This window comes from Cheilinus undulatus, linkage group 5 (assembly GCF_018320785.1).
Source record: "Cheilinus undulatus linkage group 5, ASM1832078v1, whole genome shotgun sequence".
Lineage (NCBI taxonomy): Eukaryota > Metazoa > Chordata > Actinopteri > Labriformes > Labridae > Cheilinus > Cheilinus undulatus.
The window spans coordinates 47,443,806-47,455,874 of NC_054869.1; the positions used below are offsets into that span (position 1 = coordinate 47,443,806).

Consider the following 12,069-nt stretch of genomic DNA (forward strand, 5'->3'; position numbering starts at 1 on the left):
TGCTGTAGCAAACTACTGGGGTTATAATGTCACATGCCTGAGCTCCTCCATCCTCCCCAGCCTCTCCTCCCTGAACCCCTCAGTATATCAAACTGTAGGTGGTAACTAGAACTTGCCCTTCCTCAGCATCACCCTCCACCTGAAGATATCCTGTCCATCATCTCCTGCTGTGCCGATGGGCAGAGGGATGGCCTGTCCTGTGCCCCAGGTCAAGATTGAGATGGAGTCAGACTATGACTCAGACATCGACCACCACCGCCCTAGAGACATGAGCAGTGAGACAACTTTATAGAGCTAAGACTCGGTGTCTTGTTGATAAAAACACACGGCTAAGTGTGGGCAAACCACTCGATGCTGTGCGTGTGGGTGGGCTTGTGCTGACCGGCACGCACGTCAAGGCTGCACAGACTGACAGCTGTTAACAGACTGGTCTAAGAGAGACAGATCCAATCAATGGACTGGAGAAATTTTAAGCTACAATGTGCTCTTAAATCAGTGCATTTTAATGGATTTAAACATGAATTATAGAATAAATATTTAATTTATTTATTTAATTGTATTATGTAAATAGCCACACTAACAGTGTACATATTTATCTTAAATATGGGGTGTAACATAATGTCTTTGATGTGAAAATATGTACGTTTATAAAAATCTATTTATATATATTGAACTATACTGGTATTTTCTGAAATATTTATCTAAAATCAGTGCAATGTCAAACATTTTAAGTAATTTCACATGCCTGTGTGACCAGGGAGATGTTGTAAAGAAAGACTATGAATCAAATTTAGCATCTATTTACCATTAGGTTGTTCAGTCTATCATACTGTCATGTGTACCAGTGTATGTAAGAGTTTGCATAATTGTGTTTTGGTGTATGAATAAACTTTAGTGTGCTTCTGGTTCAAGAGAACCATCTCTCCTTTCCCTGTTTCTCTCCTGTCTAACTCTCCAAAGAGGCATTGTAACCTGGAACAAAAAAGAAACAACCAAAAGTCCTGATGTTCATATGTTGCTGAAATGGATTTCTTCATTGTAAAAAAATATGTGGCATTGAAAATATTCTGCATGTCTGTTATTATAAAAGAGATGCAGACTTACATACGAGGTTAGGACCCCAGTCTTTTTATCGAAGGTGTAAACAAGAACTTGACTTACAATAACTTTCTCCTTAAGTCCTACCTAACTGACGACAATTACAAAAAAACAAACACAACACAAAAAAAATGACTTCAGAACTCCCAGTTAACTTGCAAATACGCACACATACAGCTAAAGCAAAACAATCATTCCTAGAACCAGCAAGCACACGTCACATTTCCTGCTTTATTTCAAGTGGTAACTAACAATTGAATTAAGTTTTCTTTACTCAAATTAACAGTTGTATTAACGAAGTAACCTGACACGTCATCTGGAAAACCTTCAATACTAAGCGTTTGGGAAAGGGCAGAGGATTTGAACAAAACTCGGAGTGTGATTGGATGAACTGTCATATCTCTACGGGCCAATCAGAGCAACAAAACACATGACGTAGCCGCGACCGAGGTGCACGTGTGTAGCTACCAAGGAATAACGTGAACCATGGCGACTGTAGACATGTCAGTAGACGACTTTAGGTGTTTTTGGAAAGAAAACAACTCACTGCTGTTCTTTGTCCTTCTTTTAACAAAGAAATGTCAAGTGTTGATAAAACTGGCGCTTTAGCAGCATCCACACTAAGCTCTTCCGCCATAATTGCACCGGCCTGTTGTTGCTGCTCACTTGTGTCATGACTCCGCTGCGCCTCAAAGTACTGCCCCTCGTTGTTGATTGGTCCTGTCACTTTCTAACCAGGCCCAAACGGTCCAGACGGGAGCTTTACAAGATAGATCCACCAGTGAGAAACAAGGAAACGGGCAAATCCATCTGCTTTGCAAGGGTTGGAGTTGGGTGTGGTGATTCATGTCCGTCATGTCCTCCCACTTTGGTTCCACTCACTGGTGTAAACACGGGCTGGTTCACCAGAAAGCACCAAGGTTCTGAGACTCCAGAACCAGAACCGTGTCTGTCTGGAAATACCTACTGATGCATTTACCTGAGCTCATAATTCTTCATTAACGGAACAACTCGCAATTTCAAGTTGAAATAGCCCACAAAAGTACACTACTGCCACTACAGTACAAAAATGGATTACAATAATGCAAAGTATGACATTTATTCAACAAACACTCAAAAATACTTTTTAGAGTTTAGGGGTTAACATGCCATGAGAAGACACAGTTAACAAAACAGCAAACAAAACAAATGGCTATCCAACTCCAAATCATTATTTATCCATTACTCTAATACTCTAAGGTTCATTTTTAGAGAAATAATACAACCTGAATTCACAAAAATTAGTTAGGTACTCAGAATGAAAGGTACCCTGATTTTTAATAGTGCCATTGTATTTGTCCAAAAAAAGACATGAAATTGGTGCATCCTTAATTTAAACAGGTAAGTGACCAGGTAAAAATACAAAATGTCACAAAATCTGACGTAATATACAGAACACAGTTAAAGTACCATAACCATCTAAACCAGTGTTACTCAACCCTGCTCATCCAAAGAGCCACATTATTGAAAAATACCTTTGAAAGAGCAACAGTTGAAACCTGGGGGTATACACTTTGTCAGGTAATGTTTTTTTTTTTTCATTTTACAAAACAAATGCATTATTCTTTTTTATTTTATGCTCCTTATTCCTTCATACACCAGCCATTCTATATGCAATAATAAATTATCTATTTTTAAAAATGTGTTTACTATGATTGATATTAAAGATAAAGTTTGAAAATCAAAAAAATCAGAGATAAGATACTTCAGATGAGTAAAAAAAAAGAAAAATAAGTTAAAAATAATGCAATTTATTATTTAAATATCATTACTGAATACCAGTATTACTTAAATTAAAACTTGACATTTATCTTGAATTAATAAATTAAAATTAAATAAATTTTTGTGTGCCTAAACGAAATAAGATATGTAGGCAAAAAAAGTCTAATTTTGGGGGGGAAAAGTTGTAAAAAAAAAAAAAATCTGTTCCACCACACAACTGCTAAGACCTCAACCTACACAATTACTGTAGTAAAACAAAAGTACAAAGTCAAGTTTGGCACCTGTTTTGTCTCTTTTCTCAAGAATCAGTGATATTTATCTAACATGTTGTTTCTTACATTCAGTAGAAATTAACAGAAAAAACGTAAGAAACTGACAGTTAAATTTGACATTTAAAGTCGACTGTGTAAGTGTGGGAAACAAATTTATCGATGTGAAGGGCAACGGCTCTTTTCTGAGGTCAGTGTTTTAAAGGTTGCCAAAGGAGAATCATTTTTCCAAGTAAGACTTTAAAGAGCCACAAGTCGTCACTGAAGAGGCACAAAGTGACTTTACACAAATGCAATCACAGCAGACAGTGTATTCCTGTATTACAGTGTTCATTAAACATTAAAATAAAAAGATTTTACAAGTATATAGTCCAAGTTTTTCAAAGTATGTATGCAAACTGCATCTCTATCACACAGCCTCTGACTATAAAGCTTACATCCAGAGATATTATTCATGTCTGATGGTAACCAAACACAGAGGTTTCAGAGTTTGGTGAACCCGTCAGCAAAGCCATCCCCTTCTACCAGAGTTGGCCTCCTGTTGCACATGGGGCACAGTTTATTGCGTTCCTGTGAGGCTCTCATCCAGATGATAAGGTTCCAGCGCTGACCAGAGGAGATGGGAAGGGCCCCATGCATGTGTTGGCCTCGATGGAGAAGGCCCTCGGTAACCCTGTGTTCAATCTCTGAACACTCCGTCTCACCTAAAGGCACCTGCAGAAACATCAAAACTATTAACTTCTGTCATGATGTAGCTTTGTTTTTTGATGGAAAAAACATTGATGCCAGAAAATAAACTTCATTTAAGAGATTATTTGATATATTTTTACTTCTTGCAATTGCATTAAAAATATTTTTTTGACAGTTGATTCATCTGTTCTTTTTTCATAGAAATGTCTTAACTTTTAACTTATAAAGGCAAATTTCAAACACAAATCATATCAGAAATTCAGACTGTGTTCAAGAAAAGGTAAGTCAAAGACTATAGTTTTGTTTACATTTTCTCTTCTTATTATTAAGCAACAAAAATGATTTATTTCTATGACAAAAGCCATTACAATAAGGATAGATAAAAAATAAACTAAAGATAAAAAATGCTTAAAGTTAAATTATGTTTTAATAATGCACCATGTATTCATTTGCATTAATTTTATCTATCAGCAACAAAAGAATAGAACTCCTTTTGCATGTCTTAACCCTGTGCAAATGATGAGAAAGGTAGTGTCTGATCCACAGAGCACGCATATGGGGGAATCCATGCAAACTGCACATGAACAGCTTTGCCAAGCCTATTTCATTTATATGCAAGTAAATGAGGGAATATTCAATGATTTTGCACTAAAATGCTCCCTCAGTGCTGACAGCTACAGGCTGTGAAAGTGGTGCAACTTTATGCCAAAACTTTAAAGCATTTTGATTTCTAGGAAAAATGGTAGCAAAATCCTTTCAACATGCATCTTCTTCAGCATTGTGAGCAAAGAGTGGAAGAACACCTTGAATACAGGAAGCATGCTATGCAGTGCAGGTACAAGCTTCAAAATAAAACTGCTAAGGCTTTCTGGAAGAGATAAAACCCTTCAGTAATATGCCTTACTGAGCGGTTTGTCAGTTTTGACATTTGAGACAAATTGAGAATACAGAGAGATAATAAAATAAGCAGTAACCTTTGTTTACAATGAGACCACATAATTATTCTTATTTTAATATGAAATCTAAATATGCATAAATGTGTATATATAACCAGATATACTGTCTTGATTTAATATGAAGTAAAACTTTAAAATGTATATAAAAGTGCATTTCATGCAACCAGACATGATTTTTTATTCTGAAAATTGGAAGTATTTCCTCTCAATCTAATTTAAAATACAAATATGAAAATAAACAATCAAAATAATGAATGTGACCACAACAAAAAGCTCATGAGCTTCCCAAATGTGTTCTTTTATTTTGAAAATTAGAATTATTTTGTCATAATCTTATATGAAAATTACATATAAAAATAAACGAATCAACATACAATGTGAACCAACGCAGTTTTAATTTGAAAGTTAGAAGCACACAAGCTCAAGGGGGCGTGGCTTCTTGGTTGCCTCATGGAGGTCTGTATGCAAGAGGCTGTATCAGAGAGGTCTCTGGACTGCAGTCTTGCACTTGTGCAACGCTGAAGAAGGCTGCAAGTTGAAACACGTCCGTGATGGCTACTTCCTTGTCTAAACATGAAAATGTTTAAAAGTACATTTTTAAAGTGCTGACTCCTCAGTTTTATAAGTATTTCCTGTTGTGCACCTTAAAAAATTGATTGTTGGAGTGTGCTCTTTTTTTGCTTTGTTTTGATAAAGATATGATTTTCCCTTTGCAATACAGTATAGTTATTTGTATTTGTCTGTTCATTGGCTCCCTGCGGGGTGAAACAACTTGGTGACTGTGAATGGCATTATGGACAATGTGAAAATTGAAAAAATAGAAGGTGAAAATAAAAACTATCAGTTCTAATATAATTGCAAACTCCTGTTAAAGAGTGTAAAGATCACTGCAGTTTCTGATAAGCTGAATTTTCCTTATTATAAATAGCTTTGATGTACCCATGCAGCAAAAAGTTTGTCATAAAAAAAAATAAAAAGTTTTTCTGGATTCACAATAGCAGATCTCATCTGCACATTTACATTGGTGTTTCCTTTTTTCTCAAGTCAGTCATTGTTTTGGTGATCTCACTGTTTTGCTACATGGCTTATGGCCATACATGCCCAGATTGAACTCAGTTGCAAAACTTTGGCTGTTAGTGCGAGAATATGATTGGTGCAATTGTTTTGCATGCTTATTGGAAGCTCAGTCTGTGCAAAATCAGACGCTATCAGTTTGTTAACTTTATGCCATTACAGAATATCCATCAAAGTAGAAGTAGCAGTGATAATATCAGAAATATTTTTTCAACCATTTGCTCACCTGTCTCATATTACCAAAATAAAGGTTTCCCTCAGTGAAATCCTTCCCAATGGATACGTTGAGGGTGACCTCTGAGTTGTCGTAGTGGTAGCTCAGGTCAAGGTCTTCATTCAGGTCATATTTAACAACAAAGGCCTTGTGGCTGTCCAAACAGTGCCCCCCACAGTCCGGGTACAGTAGAGAGGTAAGTGGATTCATGTAGTGTTCACGGAAGGGTGTGATGAAGTCTGCATCGAAGCCTACTTCATTTAGAAGGATCTGATGAGAGATTAAAATGAGATCAAGTCGTTTATCTAACATTTAATCATAGATGATGTAACCCTACTATTTAGTATTCGGTCATCCTTATTTCTACATATATTTTAGCCTTCTTAAGGGCCTTTAAATCAGGATTACTGACTCTGTCCGACTTTGAGGTCAAGGTCAAAGAGCTTGTTCTCCCCCTATTGCATGCATGGCACTGAAAACCCCAAAATGCTTTTTATTTCTTGGGATTTCTGTTATAACTGTTTTTAAACATGCTATTAGACAGGGTTCTACATAGCTCAGTATCTTATTAAAAGGATATTAAATGGTTAGGAAGAACTGGTGTGGTACCCCATATTGGTTCATGGTGTTGGGTCTTCCTTTCGGGGCAGAGGACTGCTCAAAGTGTTCAAGCTCCTCCAACAGCTCTTCACAGAAGTGTCTTTCAAACACTGGGAAGCGATACACCCTTTCCGCTTAAACAGAGATGAGATAAAGATACTTTATATAAAGCTAGCACAAAAGGAAGAAAATTTATGTTTGGTAGATTATTTTTTTTGTAACAATGCTTCTTGGCCATAAATCTTATACCACTGGAAAGCCTGTTTATTTCCCTTTTAAATGGTGCAACATTTTTAAGGAAAATGCATTTGTGAGATGAGTAGCAGAGCTGAGTATGTGGGTTGCATCCATTTAAAATTTGCCAAATCTTCTCTGCCAATGCTAAACAGCTTATTCTGCCAATGACTCTTTTTGGGGGAGCCTCAGTAGTGTCTGGAAGGACCATCCACAGCCACAACAGCCTGGCACCTCCTCCTCATGCTGGTCACCAGCCTGGTCACACTGCTGTGGGATGGCACCCCATTCTTCAACCAGCATTTCTCACATGTCAGCCAATGTGGTTGTGTTGGTCACTCTGGCACAAACAGCACATTCATGCTGAGAGGTTAAAGGTCAGGACTGCTGGCAGGCCATTCCATCCTCTCCACTTCCAAATTCTGGAGGTAGTGCCAGATTCTACAACCAGTGGATTTCCACTGGTTGTAGAATCTCATCTTGATGTCTCTCTGCATTGAGATTGCCTCCAATGATGACAAGCCTCATTTTTCCAGTGAGAGAGATGTCACCCCACACCTTCACACTGCCTTCAACAAAAGATGTCACTCTATTGGTGCAGCAATCAGCATAGCATTCTCAGCATCTTCTCCTCACTTTGACCCTACGATCCAACTGCTGTAGTCAGAATCTGGACTCATCATTGAACATAACTTCCCTCCTGCAGGTTCCAGTGCACATGTTGCCGACACCAGCATAAATGGGCTCGACAGTGATTGGCTGCATGCAGTCTGTTCTGGATTGTCAGGGCAGAGAGCCATCACCCATATCGTCCTGCAAACCTTGACTGCAAATCTGTAGAAGACAGCCTACGGTTCTTAAGTGCTTACAGGGTGAGGAAACGGTCTACCTGGGGAAAACAAAAGTCAATAGCAACAGCAGAATAAGCTGTTTGGTACTGGCAGAGAAGATTTGGTACATTTTTCATGGGTACAACCCACATACTCAGCTCTGCTGCTCATCCTACAAATGCATGTTTCTTACAAATGTGTCACCATTTAAAAGGGAAATAAACAGGCTTTCCAACAGTATAAGATTATCTTACTTTTTGTGATAAGTTTAAATGTTTATTTTACATGTTATATATGTTGTCAGGGATGCGTTCCACAACTTATCACTGGGAGTTAAATGGCCCCAGATAAGGGTGAATTTTACCCACAATGTTAAATATTCTATAATGAGAGCTCTTAGTTGGAACCTTTAAGGATTGGCAAATGCATGATACTGGAAGTAATGAAACAATACCCCAGTCAAAGCACAATCACTACCCAATATAGGGCCTATGACAAGGTCCTAAACCCCATTAACAAATGTCTATCACATGTACGTTACACTGGACAAAAGCATCTGCAAAATGACAGTGTAACATTGTAAACAGTAGATGTATAAAGACCCATAAAAGTTGCCCTCAATGAAAATATATTTTTCGTAAGACTTTACATTAAGTTAAGTTAAAGGCCTGCAAAAATTTGTAATATTTTCTAGATAATGATTTCAAAGGGTTGTGTCTGTTGTTACCTATCCTCTGTGATGTCAACAATAGCAAAAACATTTCTTTGTATTGAAAGTGAGTAACTTTTTATTTATCTAAGCCACTGGGATGAAACGACTGCACTTTGGAGCTCACCTGCCTCTTCTACCACCAGGTCTAGGAGACCTTCTACACTCCTGTCTGAACTTCGGCAGTATTCAACAATCTGTTTAAACTTTGGTGCGAGGTAGGACTCCTGAAGAGAGGAAATGTGAGAATCTGTCAGAGCAGTGGATAAATGGCACCTGTTTCTAAAGACATCATGTGCTGTGACTGATGAAGTAAATACCTGCAGATGGTAGACATGAGGATGGAGAGGCTGGTACTCATCTTTTATCGCAGCAGCTCTCTTCACAGACATCTCCCCTAGATGCTTTCGCCTCTCCACCTCCTGTGAGATCTAAACAGAGCAGTGTTTTTTTTTAAACAAATAGCTGTCTTAAGGAAAAGATTTGAGTAAAAAGGGAGGTAATAGTTGTAATAAGTTGTTGATTATCAATACTAGTTTTGGTAGAAGTGGGAGGCCTAATAGTAGAAGTAGTAATTGTTTTCTTCAATAAAACAGTCTCTGACAATGAACAATAAAAGACCAAGCTAATGCAGTGTGATGCTGTATTGTTCTATCCTTGGCAGCTGTCAGTGTCTCTTACTCATATGGGACGTTTACGTTACATGTAGACATGCTTTTATCTCTTTAGTTAAATGACAGAGCCTACAACATCTTTGGATCTGACTTCATTAAGAACTTACTGCAAAGTCCGACCCTTACTTTACTCTCCCCCTTTTTCTGGCATTTCACCTGCTGTAAAATTTGACAGGCTGTGTGTAATGACCAAGACACAGGAAGAGAGGGAGAACTAAAGCACTGAATAGCAGGTAAGTAACATAGACTGTATATGCTGTAATATAACATATGCACTCATTTTTAATGTGGACACCATCTGTATCGCTAACCTGATACCAGATAGACTGTTTCATATCTACTCATATGGTATACACCCATTCATATTACAACTAAAGCCTGGCATGGACTGTATGATTTTAAGCCGACTCTTTGACAGTCGTAGCTGAAAGTCAGCTCACGCTGTTCGATTGAATCGACTGAATTGCTTTCAACGCACAACCACCGTGCAAGCCTGACGGTTATGCACAACCTAAGTATACAGTCATGGACAAAAGTATTGGCACCCCTGGAATTTTTTCAGAAAATGTACCATTTATCCCAGAAATTGTTGCAATTACAAATGTTTTTGGTATACACGTTTATTTCCTTTATGTGCAAGAAAATGAGGCATGAAAAATCACCTACATACTGCGATCAGATATGTAAACACTAACTGAGGTGGAAATATTCTTTATGGCAAAAACAAACAAACAAAAACAGAAGTAGAAAACAAAGACCATCACACACTGTTTCCTGGCTCTTGCAGTTCCAACAGCGTCCCAACATTTTGGTACTCAGACCTTCATCTGGTTGTTTACTATACTGAATCTGACTGATGAAGGTCAAAGCTCTGCACCAACATTGCGACTCTTTGAATGATGCTGGAGAAGAGTGCTAGTGTTGTGTCTTGATTGTGTACTTCTCTGGTATTCACAACTCCAGATGTGCAAAGGGATTTGGAAATTTAAGTGGGGTTTTTTGGCAATTGCACCACCTCTTGTAATTAACTTTACATATTAGCTTTCTTATTAATATCTCAAAAATCTACTCTTTCCTGATCATTGACCACAGTTTTTATATCCTAATTTGTAGAGATTGTTGGCTGCTGTGTTTATGATGTGAAAACAGAGTTTGATTCTAACCATGTTTAAAACTGTTGATGAGATTGTTTGAATTTGACCACAGATTTAGAGGTTTAGTGAAAGTAGCTTCAAAACTGGGATTTGTGTTCAATGTTTCTAGAAAAGGGAGGAAAAATTTAAGGAATATGTCTTAGCAATTGTAAAAAACTGTACCAGGTGTCATCTTTTCAGTTAGTATTATTTAGATTTTTTAGTTAATCAGTGTCCTGTAATGTTTGAGTTGAATTAACATATCGGGGTTTACAGTGCATGGTGACCCCCCTCTGGTTTACAGTATACAGCTGTTTATCTGAAGTGACCTAAAATAAGACAGAAGAGAGAGAAGAGAGACTCGCTCACCTCTTTGAGTACGTCCTTAAACTGTTGCTCTGTGACGCAGCCCAGCCTCCTGAGTATCTACGTGTTATAAATGTAATGACACATACGTGTAAACACACAACTTATTAAAAACTCAACATTTATGTGAAATTGAAGTAACTTCCACTTACTTCCTCATAGTCTAATCTGAACTGCTCCTCGGATACAAAGGTGACATGGAGCTTGTAGTCCTTCAGAAAAATGTTATCTGTTGTAAAACAGTCACAAATAAAAAACTGAAGACTTTTGTCTTCTTTGTTCGTCATTGCAACCTGTGAGAAATTACTGACTTTAACAAAGCACACAGAAAAACATCAAACTCCACCAGCAGTGCTGTTAAAAAACAAGCATGTCGGTAAGAAACAGAAACAAGTATTTCACATCCGGTTCGAGGTCGTCAAAATAAAAGTCGTCTTTACGAATTTAATGTTGACTCACCATCAGATATTTTCAAAGTAAAGTCTGCTAACATTAGAGTGACAAAGGTCAACTTTACCACTCTATGGGCAGAGTGGGGACAAAGTAGTTAAAAAGTCGTAAACCAAGAAGTATTTTTTATATTTGACGGCGTCAAAAGCGTGATAAAATCAGGATGATGACGCAGTCACGGAGCATACTGTTTAATCAAAAAAGGAGGCTTTTCGGTTTATATTTCCCCCATTTTTTGAACACATTTTAAACTTTTCGTCTGGTTGTGATACAGAATTAAACAATAGAACATAAAAACATAACAAATTGTGATAGTCTTATTCCAAATATATTTAAGTTAAAAAGTTTTTGTGACTTGTCAAATTATTCTTTCATCCAACCATTCATAAGGAGTTTTACCTTTAAATTACAGCAAAAGCAAGAGAGTTGAAATCACAGTGTTAAACATTAAAGTGCTGATTGAAACTCCCGCAGTGTGATTTTAACTCCATCTCCAGTAATTCAAAATCATGTAGGTGAATGTTTCTCATCTTTGCAGAGTGTTGGGTGTGTTTTGGATGTAATTTTAAGGGTTATGGTGTGTTTAGATGTGTTTAAATGTTGCATTTTGTGCAGTGGTCACTGTTGGAACTCCTTTGCTCATGTCTCTGATGGATTCCATACAGTCTTGTGTGTTTTTGTGTTTGACACTTGTGCACCATGAAAGAAGATATCCAACAAGTTAGTCACATTCAACCTGTGAAAAGTGGTAGTTAAAATTAAAGACAGAATGCAGATTCAATCTACAGAGTGCATCATGGCACTACATTTGATCGTTCTCTGCTAGGACACACCAAATTCTGTCAAGACTCACTTGGATAGTGCCAAAACCTCATAACTCCATTTTTCTATCTTTACTACTTTCTTTAATTATTTTTCTACAAATTTTAAACCAATAGAAAATGTTGAAAAGGTGCTGACTATGACCATTTAATATCTAAAAAAAATACAATTTGTTAAATACAGTGTTTT

The 12,069-nt window shown here is 37.3% G+C and overlaps 2 protein-coding genes across 3 annotated transcripts in view; one reads left to right on the forward strand and one right to left on the reverse strand.

The window, feature by feature from the left end:
* Window positions 1-292, forward strand: part of slc4a5a (solute carrier family 4 member 5a) — a 38,364-nt gene extending 38,072 nt beyond the window's left edge. The window contains exon 24 of the mRNA XM_041787441.1: window positions 110-292. Within this exon, the coding sequence (XP_041643375.1) occupies window positions 110-292 (183 nt within the window). The remainder of the gene's footprint in view (window positions 1-109) is intronic.
* Window positions 293-2,181: 1,889 nt separating this feature from the next.
* Window positions 2,182-10,989, reverse strand: ogfod2 (2-oxoglutarate and iron-dependent oxygenase domain containing 2). 2 transcript variants are annotated; one of them, XM_041786604.1, is made up of 8 exons: window positions 10,920-10,978; window positions 10,761-10,837; window positions 10,612-10,668; window positions 8,756-8,866; window positions 8,563-8,662; window positions 6,672-6,796; window positions 6,075-6,332; window positions 2,182-3,842 (listed from the first exon to the last, which is right to left on the reverse strand). In XM_041786604.1, exons 4-8 carry the CDS (start codon window positions 8,825-8,827, stop codon window positions 3,612-3,614), a joined length of 786 nt encoding a protein of 261 aa, XP_041642538.1. In that variant the 5' UTR covers window positions 8,828-8,866; window positions 10,612-10,668; window positions 10,761-10,837; window positions 10,920-10,978; the 3' UTR covers window positions 2,182-3,611. The 2 variants fall into 2 exon arrangements, with proteins under 2 accessions (XP_041642538.1, XP_041642537.1); XM_041786603.1 differs by having other exon boundaries at window positions 10,761-10,989.
* Window positions 10,990-12,069: the final 1,080 nt, after the last annotated feature.